General features: G+C 47.6%; 1 protein-coding gene across 2 annotated transcripts; it reads right to left on the bottom strand.

Annotated features, from left to right (window-relative positions):
- Nucleotides 1-4091: 4091 nt before the first annotated feature.
- On the bottom strand, nucleotides 4092-23236 carry ABCG8 (ATP binding cassette subfamily G member 8). 2 transcript variants are annotated; one of them, XR_008664788.1, is made up of 14 exons: nucleotides 23100-23236; nucleotides 17948-18049; nucleotides 16351-16501; nucleotides 12505-12743; nucleotides 11837-11969; nucleotides 11461-11730; nucleotides 9040-9202; nucleotides 8868-8951; nucleotides 7810-8009; nucleotides 7297-7373; nucleotides 6272-6539; nucleotides 4840-4967; nucleotides 4567-4754; nucleotides 4092-4528 (listed from the first exon to the last, which is right to left on the bottom strand). XR_008664788.1 is itself a non-coding variant. In XM_055327822.1 (13 exons), exons 1-13 carry the CDS (start codon nucleotides 23157-23159, stop codon nucleotides 4617-4619), a joined length of 2013 nt encoding a protein of 670 aa, XP_055183797.1. In that variant the 5' UTR covers nucleotides 23160-23236; the 3' UTR covers nucleotides 4092-4616. The 2 variants fall into 2 exon arrangements, 1 of the variants encoding a protein (XP_055183797.1); XM_055327822.1 differs by having other exon boundaries at nucleotides 4092-4754.
- Between the last annotated feature and the right edge of the window lie 77 nt (nucleotides 23237-23313).

Below are 23313 nucleotides of genomic sequence, written 5' to 3'. Positions count from 1 at the left end.
AATCGTTCAAAACCCAGTTCCCGCGTGAAAACATGTTCAAGTTTACTGCCAAGAGGAGGAGGAGGGCTTTCAAATCATGATGGAAGCAGCTTCAGTGCAAGAGGGATCAACAAAAATAAAGAGCTTCACTTTTTAACATGGGGCAGTGAAGCTTTTTAGCAGTTTGGGGAAACAAGGAATAGCTCTGGCTTACAAAAAGATGAGCAAGGGCACTGTTACATGGAAAGCTGAGAAGTATCAGCCTTTGAGTTGGTGTGCATTAGAAAAATCTCAACCTACTGCTTAAAATATTACTGTTTTGTTAGCTGCTACTACCACAGGTGCTGCTGTTCCCCAGCTGCCAGCAGAAAATGGGTGGTGCTCCACCTGCCTGCCGCCTCCCCTGCCATAGCGGTCTCAGGCAGAGACCAGGCTGTTCCTCTGTTCCCTGTCCACTTTAAAGGAAAAACCAATCCTATCAAAAACAAATGACAGAGGAGATTTGAATGATCTAGTTTAGATTATGAAAATAGGAGTGTTTGCTTTCAGGCATGAACACTGGCTGTATTCTTGAAAGGAGAACAGGTCAGCCAGCAAGATGCTTCCTCACTCTGCTTCCCAGTCCCTCCTTGCTCTCCCCCTTGGAGCCTGATTGGTGTTCCAGGCACGTGACTGGGCTGAAGGAAGGGGCCTCTGCTAAGTGACTAATACTTGGGTCTCAGTAGAGACCCTACCAGGTCTGTGGTTAGCACTTAGATTTGGTGTCCATTTAAATGTCCCTGCTGCTAGCTGTTGAATTTGGATTCAAAACAAGAGATCGAGTAGAAGAAAGAAAACTAGAAGATCTCTCTGTGAACCTGACTGGTGAGACTAGCTTGACCCAGGGCAAGATTAGGTCTTAAATCATTTTTATAGGAGCAAGAGCAGGAAAAAAGGATCCCATCAGAAATACTGAGTCGGGAGCCTGGGTGACTTCAGTCAGTTAAGCGTCCAACTCTTGGTCTCAGCTCTGATCTTGATCTCAGGGTTGTGAGCTCATCAAGCCCTGTGTTGGGCTCCACTATGGAGCCTACTTTAAAAAAACAAAATAAATAGGGGATCCCTGGGTGGCGCAGCGGTTTACCGCCTGCCTTTGGCCCAGGGCGCAATCCTGGAGACCCGGGATTGAATCCCACATTGGGCTCCCAGTGCATGGAGCCTGCTTTTCCCTCTGCCTATGTCTCTGCCTCTCTCTCTCTCTCTCTCTATCATAAATAAATATTTAAAAAAATAAAGATAAAAAAAAAAACAAAATAAATATTCTGAGTCCATACAGGTAATTACTTTCTGCTTAATTAAAATTTCCCTGTCAATAGCATGATTTGAGATCGGAGGGTTTAAAATGCAAATTTCAAAACCTCACCTTCTGATTAACGGTCTATAAAGCCTACAGCCCTGGGACAAATCCAGCATATTGCCTTTTTAAATAAATAAATGTTTCACTGGGTCACAGCCATACCAGCTGTACTTTGGAATTGTCTGTGGTGGCTCTCACACTACAAGAGTAGTCGAGACAAGGCACTGTGGCCCTCAAAGCCTGAAAAACTGACCCTTAACAGGAAGAGTCTGCAACCCCTGCTCTTGATAATTACTCACAAGCAGATCTCTCCCTTCAGTGCAGGGAGAGGCCGAATAGACAACTTGCATGCTCTTGGAGGAAGTTTGTTTTTTTGGTCTTGTTTCAAGAAACAGACCCCTGAAATCAGAATCTCTGGGGGTGGGTCCAGGGTGGGCAACTAGGGTGGAGAACCAGAATGCCCCAGCAAAAAAAGAAATGGCAGCTACTGGATTTCTCCCATTCTCCAGCCTTGGCACTTTGCCCCCTTTCCCCACAGTCCTGCACACCAGAGCCTACTGAGTCATTAAAGCCCCTGGAGACTGGCCAAAACTCAGATGATGTACCCCAGTGGCTGTCCTCACTACATGTTGGAATCCCTGAGGAGTTAATGAAAAAAAAAAGCCCAACATCCTCTTCCTCCTCCCTTCTCCATACAGGCCTAAAGCCTTTAGGTAATCACAGTATGGTTATGGGAGGAGAAGCCAGGATGCGCTGGAACAGGATGAGGAAGGCATCTGTGCAGACTATGGGGCAGCTTGATACAGGAGATACAGCCCCAGCAGGGTGAGAAGGGTATCCACATACTAGAAAAAATGTGGTGTAGATGGGAGGTTGGTTATATACAGGGGATTAACCAAATGAAAAAATATGAAGGCCACTGGAATCCAGGTTCCTTGCAATTGGAAAAGGGAGATACAAATACAGAAAGGAAGAAAATTAGAATCAACTCTGTGGTGTACTGCAATTTGAGAATCGGATGTATTCGTGTGAACTCACAGGTAAGGTAGGTGTTTATATGTGTGCATGTGCACATGTACACACACGCAGACCTGTGTACATATGTATGCATTCTCAAATTTGTCTCCTGAGAGGGGCTGGGGGCAGTGATGCCCCAGTAGCAATGAGCAGACTGATCACTCAGATCTTGGTTTCTAAATACCATTTTTCACTTAAAAAAAAAATCCAAGATTTTTTAAAGAAATGTCTGCTTTTCTAAGCACTGGTTCTAAGGACTAGGAGTGGAAAAGTACAAGATGAGCCTGAAACACTTTTTTGTCAGTGTTCACACAATATGGAGACAGATCAAAAGATGCAGAGGTCCACTTGAATGGGCACCCAGGGCCAAATCAGGGATGATTTGAACATAAAAATTAATAATGATATTAAGGGGTTATACCCATTGAATAAAACAGGAAACTACAATTTTATATTGGTGTAAACTAAAAAATGAATAAATGGAAGCTTAATGAGCAACAGGTAACTTACATTGTTTCAAAGCAACTATCTACAAAATGCTTATGAATTACCAAAGAAGGGACTCGGTTGTGGAGAGGCTCAGCAGACATGCCTTGTGTCAAGGGAGCCGAGTGCACACCTTCAGTACAGGACAAACTGCAATCTTCACCAACAGGATTCAGCGAGAAGGGTGTGTCACTTCTGTGACATGTCTGCCAAAGGAAATCCCTGTGATATCCCATTAAATTTCTGATCTGAGTTCCATCATGAAAATATACCAAACCCAATTGAGAGCTTTTCTGCAAAATCTTTAAGTGTCAATGTCAAAAAGGTCAAGGAAAATTGAGGACCGTTCTAAAATGAAGATCAAAGAGAATGGACAACTAGATCTGCTTGATCCTTTTTGCTATGAAGGACCTTGTCAGAACAATTACTGAATCTTGAGTTGGGCCTGCCCTTTGGATGGTAGCAATGTAACCATGTCACAATATGCCATGTTACAATGCAGCAGCGGAAGTACCCTAAGTTTCATGGCTGTGTGTAAAAGGGCAGTGTGCTAGAGCACTGCTGCTCAAACTCAGGTACACGTATCACCTAGGGATCTTCTAAAAATGCATATTTGGATTCAGGTGATTGGGTGGAGTGTGAGACTGACTCTGCCTAACCAGCTCCCAGGTAAGGTCCTAATTGCCTGTCTGAAGCAACAGGAAAGGCCTAGGGAACCTTAGACGAACATTTATTGTTTGCCTCCCAAACACTCACCTCTCTCCTTTTTTGGTCCCAGACTCTGGTGGCTCCTTTGGGAATAATCTGCTCCCCTGTGTACCATTTTTGGGCCTGACGGTCCTCAGTGCTCAGGCAATGAAGCATGCAACCTGGGGATGACCTATCGCATACCCTAGCCACCGTGAAAGGTTCAAGGCTGGTCCTTAGACCCAGCGAGGGCCAGTGAGATGCAACTCCAAGAGGCCTGGCTGAGCCAAGAACAGCCTCTACAGCCATCTTCATCTTCTGGAGCCTTCCTGGAATTCCAAGCTGTACGGTGGCTCAGGACTTGCCTTTTGCCCTCCAACTCCTAAGGCTTCCAAAGTTTTCTGACCCCCATATGACTCCACCACATGACAGACATGTGACCTTACATATTAGTGACCTTACTGAATTTTTACCTGGGATACCACCCACCTCAAAGGGTTGAGAATTATATACCGTCATCCACATAAATAAAGCATTATGAGCTATACTTGGTATACAGATGTTCAACAAATTTTTAATTGTTCCATTTGGCTTTTGGAGCCCATAATCCCACACAAAAAGAAAGGATGGCATCTCACTGGTATGTCTAAGGTCATTTTCTGTATTGAGAATGACTTAACACAGAGTTTGGGAGTCCCAGAAGATGAGACCAAACATTTCGCTAGGCAATATTGTTTCCTCTGGATCCAGGAGTTCTTGCATAGCCTACTCAATTCATACCTAACTTGCTCTCATCCTGCACTGAGTGCCTATATAAATATATATGAAAAGGAAATAAATTAGCAACATCGTAGGTGTCCCTAAGTTCCGTTTTCGCTTTCCCAGGAATCCCAAAACTCTGGCCAGTGATCAGAAATGCCTTTCTACTGTCTTTATTCTACTGCCATCCTGTGGCCAGACTGCGCCACTGCAACATTGAGGGCTGGTGTCACTGAGCTCCCTGTGCTGTCCTCCTGGTACCAGGGATGGGGGCCTCCTTGAGAGGAAGGAGAGGAGTGCAGTTGAAGAGTCTTCTCAAGTCCCCACCAGCCGGCAGGAGCCTGGGCATGAATCACCAGTCTTGATATGATTTCTGTTTGATGAACCTTAGGGCCACATAGTACAGGATCATGAAGCCACCACCGATGCCAATGAGGATTAAGTAGATGGCGTAGAGTGGATGCGAGTTCAGGCCCATGGAAGTGAGGATCTGGGGATACAGACATCAGTGAACTCAGTAAGAAAACATTCAGATGAATGTTATCTATTTAGAGTTGGAGGCCTCAGCTACTTACTACATCTCCTGGAATAGGGATGGTGAAGTTGCCGACCACCATGTGGTAAGTGTGCCCTTTAAACTGAATCTGCATCAGCCCTTCAAAACACCAGCGGAGAAAGGAGACTTTGGAAATCCAAGCGGGCACTGAAGACAGAGAGATCCATGTTATTTACAAAGGCTAATCACCTGCCCACTGGGAAACACTCCTGGACACCAGGGCCCTGGTAACTCTGATCCAAGGGAAGCAAGGTCCCTGAGGTGTCAGGGGGCAGGGAGAGGGTGAAAGGACCAGAATGAAACCCTGGGACATGGTCTGAAGTGGAAGGGCCAGGTGGCTCGGGGGTCACCAAGTTTTATGAATAACAATTTGAGAGAGTAATTTATTGTGTGTCTCAGCATATGCTCAGCTTCATGGAGGTACAGCCGCAATTTGAGTCTGTGCCCTGACCCCAAGGTAGTATCACAGTGCCAGGAACAGGAGAAAAGAACAAGCCCAGCCGGGCTGGTCAGGAAAGGCCAAGGAGAAGAGAGCAGCCATAGAAGCAGGGGCAGGGGTGGAGAGAGAAGAGCCAGCCAAACAGGCTCTGAGGTGAGTGTATGGAATGTGTTGGGGACTTCAGAAGAGTGAGGTGGGGGCAGTAGCCACCCCAGAGGGCTTCAAAAATGCAGTGACATGGATTTGTACCTTACAAAGCACCACTTCATGGGCGAGGGTCAAGAGAGAAGTGGAAGGACAAGGCTCACATAGACCACTGCAGTGGTGTAAGACTAGACAATAAGGCCTGAGGGATCAGGCAAGGGGGATATTTCAGAAAGATGTAGGGAGCAGAACTGATGTGGCACACTGGTGAACGTCGAGAGTGAGGGAAGTCAAGGGTGACCTCCAGGTTATCAGCTAGGGGATTATAAGGAGGTGCCTGCCATCTGTATTCTCCCATGGACTCATTTCTTTGACAAGCAGGACCCAGAAAAACCAGGCTTAACTTGGATCTAAATAGTGAGTTTTATGGACACTTGGATGGCTCAGCGGTTGAGCCTCCGCCTTTGCCTCAGGGATCACAGGGTCCTGGGATCAGGTCCCACATCAGGCTCCCTGCATGGAGCTTATTTATTTATTAATGAGAGACACACACAGAGAGAGAGAGGGGGGGGGGGCAGAGACACAGGCAGAGGGAGAAGCAGGCCCCATGCACCGGGAGCCCAACGTGGGATTCGATCCCGGGTCTCCAGGATCCAAGCAGAGAGCCTGATGTGGGACTCGATCCAGAAACTCCAGGATCAGGCCCCGGGCTGAAGGCGGCGCCAAACCTCTAAACCACCCAGGGCCGCCCAATAAATAAAATCAATCAATCAATCAATCGTGGATTCTCATCCCCAGGTGAAAGCAGGCTTCATCCAGCCCCAGAAGGCCTTAAAAAGCTTGACCAGAGGAGGGGAGCAGGACTTACCTGTCCACAGGTTGTCCAAGCTTATCATGAAGCCCCCGGTGAGGTAGAAGGAGTTGTAGAGAGCATTGCCAAAGAAGGAGGATGTATGGAATGTGGGGAGCAGAGCAGCAACACCCAGGGCCATGATCCTACAGTAGAAGACCACTAGCCACACCAGCAGAAGGTGCAGCAGAAAGGGCTCAAGGCCTGGGCGCAGGTTGGCCAGCCAGTAGGTAGGCATCCCACAGATCATGATGTAGACACAGTGCTCTGGAAGCTCCCCTAGGATCTGCAAAGAATAGCCCTTGCAAGGATGTGGAACTAATGCCTTCACTATCATTGTTCTTTAAGTGTTTAAAGATAAGTAATCCTCTGTGATGCCAATCTTCCCTCCCACTGATTATCAGCCTGCAGCAGGAAGGGCAGTAGGTGTGGGACCCTGGAACATAAGCTCCTTGCTGGTTTCTCCCTGCAGATGCCATGTGCTCCCTCTGGGACAGTTAGAGTAGTTTCCCCCCCGGGGGGGGGGGCAGTGTAGCCGGGTGAAAACTGCAGTAAGGTATCTGTTTTCTTGTTTCTAGTTCCCGCCCTGCCTGCCCAGACCTAATAGGTGTGGGGCTTTGAGACAGCTGCATAACCTCTCTGAGACTTTGCATCCTGGAAATAAGTATAGTAATAGCTGCTGACCTGCTTCCTGGAGATGTCATGAGATCTGAAAGGTGAGTATGCTGGATGTTTCCCACTTTCTTTCTTTCCTTCCTTCTTCCCTCCCTCTTTCTTTCCTTCCTTCCTGTCTTTCTTTCTCTCTTTTTTTGGTTTCTGCTGACCAGGAAAGTGTCATTCCTCATCCACAGTCCTGGTCTTTAGGTAAATATTTTCAAATATCAAGTCTCTGAAACTCCCCTAGGAAATATGATATCTGTAACCACAGATGATGCACGGTCCCCTGGTTCAGCAAAACACTTCTCAGGAGCTTCTGTCAATGCAGTGTGGCTTTGTCTACCCATCCCCCACCTTGTCACTTGCTCTCAGCCCTGACCAGTCACCTTGGTAAAGAAATATGGACCAGCAGTGTACAGTCCATCTTCTAGTTCATAGTAAAGCATTGCCCTCTCTGAGTGACCTAACAAAAGGGAGAAAAGGAGAATGAAAATGACATTAATTTTTAGTGTTTGTTTTTGAGTCTTAGTACAATTATAAATAGTCATATTGCCTAAATGTCTTCTATTTTTCAAAAGCAGGCAGAGTTAAACCATCCTAATATAGACGTTTGTAATTCTCTGACTTGTGCATTGCTGTCAAGTATAATTCCTGTTATAATAGGAATGCCTAAGACTCCTGGGTAATCATCTTTCATTTGCATACTAATATTAATGTACAAACTTTAAAAACAATCATCACCTTTTATTTTGCAATCACGGTGAAACCATTCAGCAAACCTATTCTCCCCAGAAGTTTGGAGGAACAGAGGTCAGCTTTGGACCAGCTCAGAAAGGTGATGTATCCCATGGTCCTCTGGCTGTTCCAAGTGTGAGTTACAGAGAGCAAGCCATACTCACATTTGGCAATGACATCCAGGATCACGTTGAAAGGGATGAGAGCTCCAATCATGAACAAGAGGGCAGCTGTGTCCATGAGGGAGAGCTTGATGGTCCCATGGCCATAATAGAGGAACCCAATGATCAAGGACATCAGGCAGGCCTCTGCTCCACGGATGAGGAGAGTTGGCAGGTCTCGGAAGTCATTAAAAATCTGACGACTTAGAAAACAAAAGAGGTGCCAAGGGAACAACATACACCAGCCCTGTGACATTAACAATGTCAATCTCTGTCTCATTTTTCTCATCTATAAAATGGACTAGCACTACTCTCTCACAAGGATGAGGCTCAAATGAGATCATTGATGAAAGTATGTGTTTCATAGATACACAAAAATAATTCACGTTATTGTCAACGTATCAGTGTGCAATTTTATTTAAAGACATTACCCTAAGGAAATAACCAATTCAGTACATAAAGACATACATACAAGGATAGTTATTGCAGCATTACTTGTCATAGCAAAATCCTGTAAAAAAAATCAGACCATCAATATGCACTTAGCAGGGAAAACAGCTATGGCTAGACTGCAATGCTGAGGAGGACCTACCCAGATGAGAGGTAGAGGCCTATTCTATATGAGACCAAAACCAAAAAAATGGTTACAGAACAATATTAAGAGTATGATCTTATCTATGCCCTAAAATGCTTGTGTGCATGGGAATACCTAGAAAGACTCACACTAAACACTTGGGTCTGGTTTTCTTTGAGGGCTGGTGTGACAAGAAATCTTCTCTTTCCACTTAAGCTTCTCCTGTATTATCTGAATTCTCCACAAGCCTATGTAATTTCTCCGATCATCTGGCCAATAAGGACATTTTGATTTTGTTTAAAGAATAAAAACAAGAGTGTTCTGTATTGCACAGAGGGCTAGTGCTAGTCTTGGCGACACCAGTTTTTTAAAAATGAGTCTACCTCTTGCTATCTCTTTCAAATTCACTTTAGATAGAAAAGACTTAATTTGATATAATAAAGACTTCTGGGGTAGGGCTGGTGGGGAAGAAATGGCAGATACTTACCGGATCAGCATGGTAAACTGCTGCACAGGGCCAGGCAGCTCAGTGGGAGTCGGAGGCTGGTCGGTGTCCTGGGGGAGGGCCCGGCTGTCAAGAAACAGATGTGTCATGGGTTGTGGCGATGGTGGTCTTCTGCAAGGAGTTCTGCACCCAGAGCCACCCTCACCTGCCTTACCTCTCCAGACAAGTACCCTCATCCAGCTCCCTTTCTTCCGCTCTCCACAGAAAGTCATCGGAGCCACGAACTTTTTCTCGAAACAAGGCCGCAAGGGACTGAGCCTTCTCCCTGGTGGCCACTTCATGCTCTCTGCTTCGCCTGTCAATGCTAGTCAAGTCCACTGTAGAGAGAGGATGTGGGGCCATGGGTGGCCATGGTCTCTGCACCTGCTTGCAGGTGAGGAGCTTGATGCAAGGCCAGTTCACAATGCTGGTCAGCTCTTAGGGGCTCCAGGACATGCTCCCCACCCTCTGAGAGTGAACCATGAAGTCATGAACAGCAGAGAGAAGCAGAGAAACACCTAGGGCTGGCTTTCCCTGCTGGGCCTGGCCACATCCACTTCAGAGGAAAGCCTGCTGTAGGAGAAGGGTTAACACCAGAAGCCCTGTGAGCCCTCATCCACATCCAGTCTCATTATGGGGACATGTCTAGGACAGAACAGAAGGCATTGGCCTTTTGGAGCCCAAGGTCATGGCACAGTTATGCCCTGACTCCAACTCAGGCCATTTAAGAAGCTTGTGATGAGGACTCAGCTTCCAGGTATGCTTGCCCACGGGGAGAAGGTGGGCTGGCTGCGAGGTGGTTGGGCAGTCTGGGCACACAGAAATTCTAGTTCTCACTGTAGATTAGTAATTTGGCTCCCCAAACAGCCTCCCTCAAAGGGGAAAATGTTTTGGCTGGAGGGTGCCGGTGCCTGGACAATTCTAAGTAGAGTTGTCACTGCCCTCTAGAAGAGGGAGCTGCCATGACCAGCTGGAGAACCAGGCTGCTCTGCACCCACCTCCATGTTACTTGTGGGGAACATATGGCAGCCCCAGCCACAGCTCTACTCTCATGGGGCTCCCACAATGTCACATAGGCACACCTACCCAGTCATAGCCAGGGCCCTCCTGAGCCCAGCTTTACTCTAGTCCAGAGGTGGCTCACCTCCCTCTATTCCTCCTCTTAACCTCTGCCTCTTCTCTCTTGTCATTTTCATGACATGTCCCAGGACAGGATAAGGTCTAGGAGGAGTCTTATAGAATGCAACAAGTCTCCTCAGCGTTCAGGGCTGCAGCTCAGGACACCAGAATCTCTGATGACTGCAGGTCCTGTACCGAAGACTAGAAGGTGGTAGACAAGAGCCACCCCCCCAACACACCAAAAAAAAAAAGGCTAAAAGTATAAAGAAAAAGTTTTTTTCAGGTCTGTTATGGACATTTGCCTCCTGGTAAACCCCCCTCTGGGGTTATTGCCTATTGCTCCCTGTGGCCAGGTTGAAGGTACCCTCTGTGTGGGTTCAGACAGTGTGAGTGCATACCGCAAGGATTGGCAGGCCGTAGAGAGCGGCCTGTCCTCCTGGAGGAGGGGTGGACGTTGGATGCCAGGAGGAGGATGCAAGCCCAGGGCCAGGAGTCAGGGAGGGAGCCAGATACCCTGGTTGGGAGTCCTACTTTTGTGCCTTGCAAGTTCTGTGCAAGGAGTTTAACTCTTCAGATTTGGTATTCTCATCTGTAGGGACAGAGATGACCCTGGCAGGGCTGTGAGGGTGAGAGAGCTTGGTGCCTTTGGGCCCAGTGTCCGCCCTCAAGGACATGGTCCCTGTCGTCATGGTCATTGGTGAGGCCCTTGCTACACTGAGCCATCTTGGAAGGAAGGCTGGGGCTCCAGGTGAGGTACTGGATAAGCCATAACTACCGCTTCCCCTGGCACTGGTGAAGGTGTGTGGCCTGGCCAGCAAGCAGCCACAGCACTCCACAGCATTCAGGATCCAGGCATCCGCTTTCAGGCCAGACACCTGTAAAGACAACTGTCTCCCCAAGAATGAAGGAATTGGCTTACCTTCCCCTCGGGGTATATGCTGAGAACTCAGAACCCCATGTAGGAAGGCCTCTCTGGTGCTGACGGAGAAATTTTCGTATCTAGAGGTTCGTTGACCAATACCTCCAAATGGCCCTGAGCTCCCTGTGCCCTGAGGCCCCCTCAACCACCCAGTGCCTCCAGGTCCCTGCCTCTATGGGGGCCCCAGGGCACAGCTTTAAGATTTCCCAGTGGCCTCCTGACCTTAGGTATCCTAGGTTTCCCTACCGAGTCTGAATAAAGACCACAACTCTAGAAACTAATCCAAACCCTCTTGGATTCTATCTCCTGCAGCTACTGGAATTCTTACAGGCTTCTCATCTATGGTGCACAGGACGGTGGCTACGTCAGAAGCTGCTTCCGTCAGGCCCTCCGTTTCCAGCATCTGATACTTGGCAAAGTGACCCGTGCGCTGCAGCCCGCTCTGCCTGGCTCCCTCCGAGGCCCTGCTCCCCGGAAGCCTCTGGGCCTTTCCCTCCTGAGTCTCCCCACCAGGCCCCCGCGGGGCTGGGCAGGTGGGGGCGCTGCCTGCAGCCTCACCGTAGAAGTCGGCGGGGTTGCTGTAGCGAGGGCAGGGGTGGCCGACGCCTGCGAAGTACTGCACCATGTGCTGGGCTGCCCCCAAGTAGATGGTGGTGCCGGACGTCATCAGGAGGACCAGATCAAACAGCCTGAAGATGTCCGACCGAGGCTGGTGGAGGGAGACGAGCACCAACCGGTTGCCTTTGGCCAGCCGGGACAGGGTTTTCACCAGGTTGTGGGCTGTGAAGCTGTCAAGCCCCGACGTGGGCTCATCCAGAATGAGGATTCCTTCCCAGCGGAGAGAAAGGCCCGGTCGGCCCGCGGGGACTCAGGCCGCCCGGCGTCCGTCCAGGTGGGCGACGCAGCTCCCCTCCCCTCAGCCCCGCGGCCTCACCTGGGTTCCACAGGAGCTGCACCCCGATGCTGACTCTGCGCCGCTCGCCCCCCGACACGCCCCGCACGTACGCATTGCCCACGCGCGTGTTGGCGCATTGGCGCAGGCGCAGCTCGGCGATCACGTCGTCCACCTGCGGGGGGTGGGGTAGGGGAGCTGGGGTTTACACGCCTGGCCACGCGCCTGGCTTCCGGCCACGCGCCTGGCTTCCGGCGACGGGCCTAGCTTCCGGGGACGGGCCCGGCTTCCGGCCACGCGCCTGGCGCCGGTGTTGGCCTCCGGGCGCGAAGCGGCTGCCCGTCGGGCTCGCGCCGCCGCCTTCCCTGCCCCGCGAGGTGTGTGTTCCCACGTTCAGTCCGTGTGCCCTGACGGGCTCCCACGCACAGAGCCCGGCGCCACGTTGGGAACGTGACTGCGACTTGGGGACAGGACGGCGGGGCTGCCTGCCCACGCGCGGGACTGGAAAGCAGCTGGACGCTCCTCACGCATTTTGCCCTGTGCGGTGGAGGGGACTGGCCGGGGCCCGGCGGCTTCCAGAGGGCTGCGGAGTTTAAAGGCGGCCTGAGGGTAAGGCCGAGTGTGGGGCGGGAAGGATGGTGGGCTGGGCGCCGCGGCACGGCGGGGAAGGGTGGCCTGGCTTCTTGGGGTCCCCAGGGTCAGGGAGTTACCCTTTTGTCACGCTGAGCCTGGGAGAAGGTTCTGGGCAGGCGCAGCTGGGCAACAAAAGCCAGGGTCTCGCGGACGGTTAGGTTGGGGAGCAGCTGGTCGTGCTGGCGCACGTGGGCCACATACTTCCTCACCACCTGAGGCGAGCTGGGCTTCCCGTTGATCCAGATTTGGCCTGACTTAATTTTGCCGCCATGGTCCCTCCCGGTGATCACGTCCAGCAAAGAGGCTCTCCCACAGCCTGCGAAGCCACCAGAGACGTCCTGCAAGCAGAGCTGCGAGGCCCAGCCTGGAAGCCGCCGCAGCCCACGACTCTCCAGCCACCCTAGCCTGCTCGCTCCTCGCAGAAGTGACCCGCCTCTAGGGAAAGTGGCACAGCTCTTGGACCCAGCACCTGCAGCTCTAGACCTTTTACCCACAGCCAGCTTGAGCGCGGTTGGGGAGCTAGAAGCACGTTGACACTGAGGGTTCAAGTCGGTGAGCCAGAGGCTGCATGACAGGAGAGGGCTGAGGTCGTGGCCCTGCCTGTGCCTGGAGCAAATGCCCCCTTCCACCTCTAGTAAGTCCCTTTCTCTCCCAAGCAAGCCTGGTGTTAATTGTACACTGAAGCTTAACTATTTTGGGTGGTAAATATGCCAGCAGCATTTGTTTGGCTCAGAAGCTGGCGTTATGGGAAGGACTAATTTTGGAGAAGTAATAGTTTTTTTTTTTTAATTAATAGGGTTTTTGAATTTTTTAAAAAGATTTTATTTATTCATTCATGAGAGACACACAGAGAGGCAGAGACACAGGCGGAGGGAGAAGCAGGCTCCTCACAGGGAGCGATGTGGGACTCGATCCAGGGACTCCAGGATCACTCCCTGAGCTGAAGGCAGTGCTGAACCACTGAGCCACCCAATTAATAGGGTTTTAAAAAATATATTTATTTATTTTTAGAGAGAAGGCGAGAAAGGAGTGGCAGAAGGAGAGGGAGAGAATCTCAAGCAGCCAGCTGAGCGAGGAGACCCATGAGGGGCTTGACCTCACAGGGTGTTTTTTAAAAATGCAAAACTGGAATTTTCAGAAATCAGGAGGAAAAAAATAGAGAAGTAATAGATGTCATAATTTAAAAACTAAACACAGTATATATGTGTATACTACATGTGTATATGATTATATACTACACTTGTCTTTCTCTTATTTTTATCAGTGGTACTTTTTACTGTCTCTAGAAAAAGTGATCTGTTGCCATAAGTTAACACCATCCACCTCTGAGTGACAGCCATTGCTATCGATTTGGGAAAGTGTCAGATTGGATCAGGTTTCCAGAAGCATTCGATGAGACTTTTTGACAGCCATTTAAGCTGTGAATGCCAATTGGGCTGCAGCTGTGAGAACACCTTACAAACAGCTAGGGATGAGGATCTGTCCAGTTCCCCCAAGTAAGAGTCTGGTTTCTTCAATTTCTTTCAGAAAGCAAATTTTGCAACTTGTTTTCAAATAAGGAAAGTGCCAGTACTCAAATGTAACCACCCCTCCTTTCCATACACACATGCTTCCTGCAAGAAGCCCCATGCCTCTAGTGCAAAAAACAAAACTCAAGAAGCCCAGAACCTCTCACAGTGGAAAGGGACCTGCCTGTTGCCTCCCAGGTACACCTTATTCAAGGTTCCTGAGAATGAAAGTGGAGCAAACCAGCTGGGAAAGAAGCAGAGGGAAGGGCTCTGGTCCTGTTCCCTACCCAGCCTCAGATCATCAGATCCAGGCTCTGAGATAGCTGGGGACTTTGTCAACATTCATAGGTACAGTTGGATTCCCAATCAAGTGGGAAGGCTACAATTCCTAAACAACACTTTATGAGAGTTATGGGTGGCTTTTTCAGTGGAGACTAAGTAGTGCAACTGGCAACACTTTCTATGAGCCAGGTGAGCCAGGAGAAAACTCAAGCACATTCAAGAGCCTTATAAAATGGCAGGAGTCTCCAATTCAGCAAATGCTTTCATTGGAAAACACCTTTGTCACTACTACTGATTCTACAGAAGTAGCCAAAGTGGTGCTGTTTTAATTTATATTTTATAAATTATGAACGTTCATTTATTCTTTGTTTCATTCTTTGTTAAGTAGAGTAAAAGCCACAGGAAGCATAATTGACAAATCTTCCTTTTTTAAAAAATATATTTTTAAAGATTTTATTTATTTTTTCATGAGTGACACACACAGAGGCAGAGGGAGAAACAGGCTCCCTATAGGACTCGATCCCAGGACCCTGGAATCATGCCAGGGCATGAAGGCAGACGCTCAACCACTGAGCCACCCAGGTGTCCCTGATAAATCTTTCTAAGAAATTATTTAGGGGCATCTAGGTAGCTCAGTCCGTTAAGCAGTGGACTCTTGATTTCGGCTCAGGTCATGATCTCAGGGTCCTGGGATTGACCCCCATGGTAGTAGGCTCTATGCTCAGTGGGGAGTTTTCTTGAGGATCTTCCCACTCCCTTCGCTCACACCCTCTTCTCTCTCTCTCTCTGAAATAAATAAATGTTAAAAAGAAATCATTTAAATAATTTCAGCCTAGTAAACCTGAAGCTAAATAACATTGAACCTAGAGTCAGAAGTCCTGGAGACTGCTCAGTGTCTCTGGACTTCACTTCCCTCAGGAATACTAATGTAGGGTCATGTGTAGCAAGTATTCATTGTGGTGACTCTAAGACTTTGTGGAAGTGCCTCCACAGGGTCCACATATCCCTCAGATTCTCAGCTCATGAAGAAAAAGCAGATATAACAAGAAAAGCCAAGAGGAGTTACAGAGTTGGCCTATGAATGTCTCCTGTTTTCTTGTGTAGATCAGAATTGCAGAGGCAGGGTCAAAAGCGGGCAGAACTTGACCTGTGGGTGTTATTTAAGTTACAAAGTGCATTGACACACATTATCTCATTTGCTCTTTGGTTAGACAATAAATGGAATTTCCCTGTCCGAAGACTAAAAATTTGGAGATGTTCAAAAGTTCAGTAATCTCTACTTCTGGAAATGATTAATTAAAAGGTATAAAGCATTCTAATACCATGTGAGAGAGAAACGCCCTGATCTGAGGATCAGAAGACTAAAGTTCTAGATCTAGCTCTGCATTAAATATATGTCCTTAAGTGAATCACTCACTTTCTCTAGACTTTAGTTTCCCCGTCTGTCAATTGAAGGTGTGCATGTATTGAGGGGAGGCAGGAGGACACTCTAGAAATATTGATTACTTAAAATACTGATAATTTAAAAGCTCTCCTTTAAAGAGGCTTCCAAACTGGTAAGGAAAAAGAAAGAATACATTGGAGAAGGTAAATTTTGTTCTTCCAAGTCCCCTTTCACCTCTGGCATCGTATAATTTTAAGTTTGGCTTATATAGTTTAGTGACTCTGAAGCACTCCAAGAATCTGGATCTTTGCAGGTGGTTGAAGGCTGCACTAAGACGAGGGGCTCTCTAAGAAGTGGGAGCTGTGGAGAGGGCTGTGCCTATTGGATCCTGGGGCAAAAATGAATGAAAGTCCCTGGTGGTAGAGGAATCCCTCCCCTCCCCCAAGAAGAACACTCAATTTTGAAGCTGCCTTATGATCTTGTAAAGGTTATTACCTTGTCTCAATATAGGTATTAACTAAGCCCTGCTGTAATTCATTATGATGGTGACTACCTGAGAACTAGTAAATGGAGGTTTTGGGATTTGAACCCAGGTCTGCCTGACCCAGATCCTGTGCTCTCGCCCACTCTGCTGTGCTATTCTACTTATCAGCAAAGGGTTCTGTGAGAAGCATCCCTCTGTCTGAGGGATCATTCTGCTTTCCAGGAGAGATGGAACTCAATGTCTCACTGTTTACCCTTAGTGGTACCTGAGCTCCCAATGATGGCCAGCATCTGTCCACTCCTCACTTTGAAGCTCAGGTTTTGAATGCCCAGCTCACGAGAATCCTTGTGAGATGTCCAAGGCATCTTGAACTGAGCTAGCTTCTTAAACCAAGGCACCTGGGAATCCATGTCCACCTGTGGGGAGTCATTGGAAGATTCCTCAGAGAGCTGAGTGATCATAGGGTTTCAGCAACTTCTGTTCACCTCTGTACAGCAGACATCCTCCTGCTGGTACACAACAGGACTGAGGGGCCCCTACATAGGTTCCCCACGATGCTGAGAACCTGAAGCTGCCACTTCCAAGTTTGAAGTGAAGACATGGGAAGCATGTACAATAGAACAGAAAAGAAAATATAACAAAGCAAAACAATGTCTTCACTTAACAATAGTAATTTACTAAAAATGTTTTTACGTGTTTACTATGTATAAGGTATTGTGTAAATCTTTTTCAAGGTCACACAGCTAACAAATGACAAGCAGAGAAGATTATGGAGTGCCTCATTAGCTTGTCCTAACTCACATTTACAGGAAGCCAGGGTTGGGCCTCTGGGGTTCACCATTGCAGCCCTCAGCATGTTCTATCTGGATCACCTGGGGTCTGCCCCCACAAGGGTCTGGGACATGGAAGTTTTGAATCTTACCAAGGGGTCCCTGAAAGCCTCTGAAAAGGCAGTGGTCCTTGCACTTTGGATGTTTTAGTTCCAGGCGTAGCATGTTTTGAAAACAAATAACAAAACACAGAACTACTGAAACCTGAAAGAAGTCTGTAATTTAGTGAATGGTGCCATGACATTGTTAATTTCTTAATTTTGGATGGTTTTGCTCTGGGTATACAAGATTTTTTTTTTAAGATTTTTATTTATTTATTCATGAGAAAGCAGAGACACAGGCAGAGGGAGAAGCAGGCTCCATGCAGGGAGCCTGATGCGAGACTCGATCCCGGGACCCCAGGGTCACACCCTGGGCCAAAGGCAGGTGCTGAACTGCTGATCCACCCATGGATCCCTGTTTGTTTGTTTTAAAGATTTTATTTATCTATTCATGAGAAACACACACAGAGAGAGAGAGGGGCAGAGACACAGGCAGAGGGAGAAGCAGGCTCCATGCAGGGAGCCCAATGTGGGACTCCATCCCGGGTCTCCAGGATCACATCCTGGGCTGAAGGCGGCACCAAAGCTGAGCCACCCGGGCTGCCCCAGTATACATGATGTTAACATTAGAGGAAGTTGGACAAAGGGTATATGGAAACTTGTACTATTTTTATACCTTTCTCAAAAGTCTAAAGTTATTTCTGAAGTTAAAAAAAAAGTTTGAGAGTTTTTTTTCTCCATAGGTTTACATAATTTGTTTTCTATTTTAACAAAGTTCTCATTCTCTTAAGCCTGTCAGTCTCCAGCTACAGTATTTGTAGTTAAGGGGAGTCTTGTACTTTCCCTCAACGCGTGAAGCATCAACATGGCCTGGACCTTTGTACTTGGGGCAGAGGGCCCCCAGGGTGGGTTCACCCCTTACCTTCCACTTGGGATATCATTAGGCCTTCCCTGCCCACTCCTCCCACCTTGCCCTCAGATGTGCTTCTACCTGGTAGCTGAGATCTCGGACCTCCAAGGTGTTGGACTGGCCACCGTATGTGAAGTATAGGCTGTTGTCACTCTCGGAGGAGAACAAGCTGTCCTGGAGGCCCTGTTGGCAGACATGACAGGTGAGGGCCTCCTTCAAAAGCTACCAAGAACTTAGGAGAAAACAGGAAGAAGACCAAAGAAGTGAGAGAAGCAGCTAGTTTGGTTGAGATCCAGAATTGGCAAGACAAGACATTTGGGCAGATAGAGCCCAAGAGCTCTGAGAAAATAGGATCAGTGAGGGCAAATCTTTCCTTCCCTGCAGAGGGAGCTTTGGAGCTTCCCTCCAGCACAGCTCTTGACTCCAGAGAACTCAATTGCAGGTTGGTGGAGCCTGTTCAGGCAGCCTATGGTAGGTGAGACCCAGACTCTGGACTGGAGAGAGAGCTTTGTGAACTTCTTTGCTCTGGGGAGACCTGAGTGGGAGTTGGCCTTAATTTTTTCTTCCCTGCCTCTGGCTTACTATCTCCTAATGCCAAACAGACTTCACCTACCTGGCATGTGAGAGGAAATAGCTATCAAAAAGCTAATGCTCAATGTTTGGAATTCCAACATCATCCTTGGAAAAGCTGCCTATTATTCTACTGAGTTTTGCACAACAAACCCATTCAAAATGCTACTGGGAGATTTCAGAGAAAGTCCCCATTATCATCATGGTCATCATTATCATCTCGTTGCTATTGTTGGAGGGATGGTATATTTGTACATCAAATCAGTATTTCATGGTATCAACTGATACCTTTGTTATTAGCCATCAGCAGATCTCAATTCCTTCTATTCTATCAGTTTAATCATTTAAATCATTGAGGCCTCCCAAAAGAAGAACATGTTCAGTAAGTTTTCCATTTTTTAATGCAAGAAAAAAAATTTTTTCTTTTGTTTTTTAGTGCAGGAAAAAGTGTATTTATTAACAGTTCCAGTTGACTCCAATCTTTTCCTCAGAGCTGCCATTCTCACACTGATGTGTTCCTCAAGCCAGCAAGCAAGCAAGCAAGAAGCATCCTGTACTTACGGGGAGCCCACATCATGCTTCGGGCTTGGAGTTTGGGATGTGACAAAAATGGTCTCTGAGAAGCTGAGATTTTTTTTTTTTATTGAGGTAAAATTGGTATATAACGTATAAGTTTCAGGTATACAACAGAACAATTCAATATTTGTGTACACTGTAAAGTGGTCAGTACAATACGTGTAGTTACCATCTGTCACCATGCAAAAAAGCTTAGGTTTTAATGAATGGGACAGGTGGTTAGGATGGAGCAAAACAGGCCAGGTGTAGAGGCACACTGACCTCAAGCTTCCATGCAGGGTATATTTACACTTTGTACACAGTCCCTATCTGTGCTTTACGTGAAAATAAAATGACTTATGACTTATGTGAAAATAACACCCAAAAGTCTCTGTCAAACTTCCCTGAAGTGGTGGAGTTCAGAGGTCCTTGGAAAGGATATTCAAGCCCAGTGGAAGTGGAGGGAGAGCAATACAGGTGATAGTCCACAGCAGCAGCTATGAGCAAGTAGTCCCCAGAGTTCCAGGGCAGTATGGAAACAGACTGTAGCTACTTATCTTGTCTAATGTTAGAAGTATTACCATAAAGATCCTAAATTATACAAAAAAAAAAAAACTAGGAAAGATGAACATTTAATTTAGCAGAAGGGCTATCTCTGGGGAACAGAGAGGAATACAAGAGAGAAGGGCACAGGGGAAGGCTAGGGGATCAAGCTTCAGAGTTCTTGGTAATTAGTGGTGGGTACATGAGAGTTCACTGCTCTATAAACTGATATGTCTGAAATATTTCAAAATATGTTTTCTAAGTGAGAGAGCAAGCCCATGAGTAGAACTCTAGAATACTACTACTCCCACCTCACCCCTTACCTACCAATGCCTCCAAGGCAGGAGGTGGCTGTGGAGATGGAGGAAGGTGCAAGGTCTGTGCTCTCAGAAATGGAGATGGAGATCTCTCCTGAGGGAGGTCCAGGGCAGCTGTATTCCAGGCAGGTCAGCCCTGCACCTGACCCTCACTCACCACTTCTTCCACCAGCATTCACATGGCAAGTCCCCCCCCCCTTTTAAGATTTTATTTGTGAGCATAAGCAGAGGGAGAGAGAGGCAGGCAGAGGGAGAGTGAGAAAGAAGCAGCCTCCCCACTGAAGAAGGAGCCTGACTCAGGGCTCAATTTCAGGACCTTAGGATCATGACTTGAGCCAAAGGCAGGCACTTAACTGACTGAGCCACCCAGGCATCCCTAGTTTTTCCATTTGATTCTGTTAAACTATCAAATTTTAGCAGGGAGACTCATTTGGGCTAACATGCATCTTATTTGTTTGCTTATAAAAAAGTAAATATCTGTAGGAGGGATATGAAGTCAATTGGTGTAAGATACAAATTATTTCAGAAATTGGTTCTGTGAACAAACACCTAGCCAAAGGCTACCCAAGTTAGATTTCAGGTGGGGTGCTTAAGAAAAGGAGGTCAACCATTTGCTTCAACATGGATGGAACTGGAGGGTATTGTGCTGACTGAAATTAGTCAATCGCAGAAGGACAAACATTATATGGTCTCATTCATTTGGGGAATATAAAACATAGTGAAAGGGAATAAAGGGGAAAGGAGATAAAATGAGTGAAAATATCAGTGAGGATGACAGAACATGAGAGACTCCTAACTCTGGGAAACGAACAAGGGGTAGTGGAAAGGGAGGTGGGCGGGGGGTTGGGGTGACTGGGTGACAGGCACTGAGGGGGACACTTGATGGGATGAGCACTGGGTGATATATGTTGGCAAACTGAACTCCAATAAGAAAAAGAAAAAGAAAGAAAAGGAGGTCAGATGTTTTAGGGTCTGGAGTATTAGGTGCAGGTGACTTTATGCCCAAGTGGGTTCCACTTTCCATATAAGTGCTTTGAAAAGGTGGAGGGTGCTGGGGCCCTGGGGAAAGGGGTGTTGGAATGGGAAGACAGATCAAAGGAGAAAGGTGCTCTCTGCTCTTGAGGGGTAGGTGGGCAGTACCTCTCCCCCTAGGCTAAGTAGGTAGATGCAGGCCAGCCAGGGACCTTAACCACCATCTAGGGACTGTACCTTCCTGGAACTGCACAGGCAGTGTGACCTTCAGAGGAAGAGCATTTATTGCTGGGTTGAGGATGGTCTCTATTCCATTTTGAGATATTTTTTGGCTCCCAGATGGTTTTGACAAATTCTCTGTATTTTTCAAATACTTAAATATCTATTCAGCTGACATCTTAATCAGTATGACTGTCAGTCATACAGAAATTCACTTGAATTTCTGACAGGTGACGCCCAAAAAAGCAAAAGCAGTTTTTTTTTTTTTTTTTTTTTTGTAGGTAACCTGCTCGGCTTCTGCTGGGCTACATTGTAATTTCTCCTTGTATTAACTTCTGATCAAATTCCTGAGTCATAAGCATGGATGAGAAGGGAACTCAGCACAGAGCCTAAGTTCCTTATTCTAAATGAGGAATTCATGCCATTGTGAGTAGTGATGTGCTGAGGACTGTGCCACAGAAACATGCCAGGCAGAAACATGCCAGGTTTGTTCCTGGCTGAAGGGATGAGCCTGGGCCTTTACTAAAATGGTCAGACTGATCTCACACATCTTGGCCCTGAGGACCGGGCCCCCATGTGTCTTCCTCTGGCTGTGCTTTTCCCTGTGGACTGAGGAGTCTGGGCCAAGGGCACTTTTGACACTCCAGGCACCCCAGGCCAGAGGGCATTTGTCTGTGGAGTTTGAATTGAATGTGGGGAGGGTGGATGGCATGACCACCTAGGAGTGTGTGAGTCACATGTGGGGCCAGGATTGGGCAGAGAAGGGGGCAAGCTGTATCTTGGGCTGGAAGCCGGTTCCCCTGTGCCACCCCATTCTAACCACTGCTCCAAAAGGTCCTAGGATTTCTAAATTTATACCTGGCCTTTTAGGTTGTGAGGAAGTTATGTCAAAATAAAAAAAAAAAATCTTTTAACAGTTTTTAGCTTGATAACTTTAAAACATCTAGACATAAGATATGTAGCCCTTGTTTTCTTGTTCCAGGTTCCTTAAAAGTTGAGGGAAGATTGTCACTTGGAAGCTTGAGTAACAGGATTGGAGAAGAGGAAATTGGAAATAGCAGGCATTCCTGGATGTTGGATTTGGGCAATTTGCATCGCCTGCTGTGGTGGCTGAATTGTCAGACCTTTTAGGTAGAAAGTGTCCCCAAAGCCACCACTGATTTTATATCCTGATCAGGCTATGAGCACTGCAGTCACAGCTCCTAGGAATCATTTCTTGGCAAAGACTGCCTGTATTCCCAAATCAGAACTGGCTATTTGTCATGGCTGCAGAATAGATTAGGAATGGGCCAGGCTGAAGTCATGTCCTAGCAACTCAGGGCCAGACTAGGTGGCCTGTGGCCTTCCCTGTTGGGTGTGGAGTCCTCAGTCCTTCTTGTCTTTCTCTCCTTCTTACCCACAACAGGCAAAGTCAGTAAGGTATACCAGGGTGAGGTGGTAGGCTCAGCTTCCTTTCTGTCTTTCACATTAGCCGCCTGCTTCAAATCCCACCCACACCTGCATTTTAGCTAAAGGCCATTTCTCAAGTAAACATTTCTCATTTGAGATAAGAGTAGAGAACTTGTGCCCCAGCCTCTCAGCCCTCTGGCTGCTCTCTGTCCCTTCCAGCTCTCTCTCGGGTCTTGTGTCTACCTGCTGAGCATAAATTCTATTCTGATGTTCCTATAAAAGTTTCCTGCCATCCTATCTCATTTTTCTGTGTCTGAGATCCTGAGTTTGACTGACTCACAGATGAAGGAGAAACTACAGAGCCTCCTGTATATATGAACACATTTCTGCTTTGGAGTCTCATTGAGAAAAAGCTATATCAGCCCAAGTCACAAATAGGAATGTCATTTCCCTGTGCAGGACGTGACTTCAGAGGCCCCTACCCACCCTCTTCCCTGAATATCCCTTGTCCTCAGCCCTTTGATGCCCAGGAAAGAGTTCTGCTGCCATATTCTCCCTCTGCTTGTGATCCTGGTGATGAGCTAAAACAGAAAGTTCCCCGGGGGGAGGGTGGGGGAAGTCCCATTTGCTCCCACCCCCCATGACTGAAGTGACTGCCCATCACTCACGGAGGCATCCTGGGGCGCAGCCCTGTTCCGGAACCCTCTCTCCTCTGAGGCCTCAGCCATGAGGCCCAGCAGTGTCTGTGCCGCTTTGCTGCAGCTTCCTTTCCACCTTAGCTGCTACCAGACAGCACCAGTGTTTGGTCTCTCTCAGGGCTGGGCAATCAATCTCTGGCCCTAGTTCACCGTGCCTCTCTCCCAGCATTCTCAGGCAAGCCCT

Source organism: Nyctereutes procyonoides, unplaced genomic scaffold (assembly GCF_905146905.1).
Source record: "Nyctereutes procyonoides isolate TBG_1078 unplaced genomic scaffold, NYPRO_anot_genome, whole genome shotgun sequence".
NCBI classification, from domain to species: Eukaryota; Metazoa; Chordata; class Mammalia; order Carnivora; family Canidae; genus Nyctereutes; species Nyctereutes procyonoides.
Note: the sequence above shows the minus strand (reverse complement) of the source record. Positions and strands in the feature narration are given on the sequence as shown.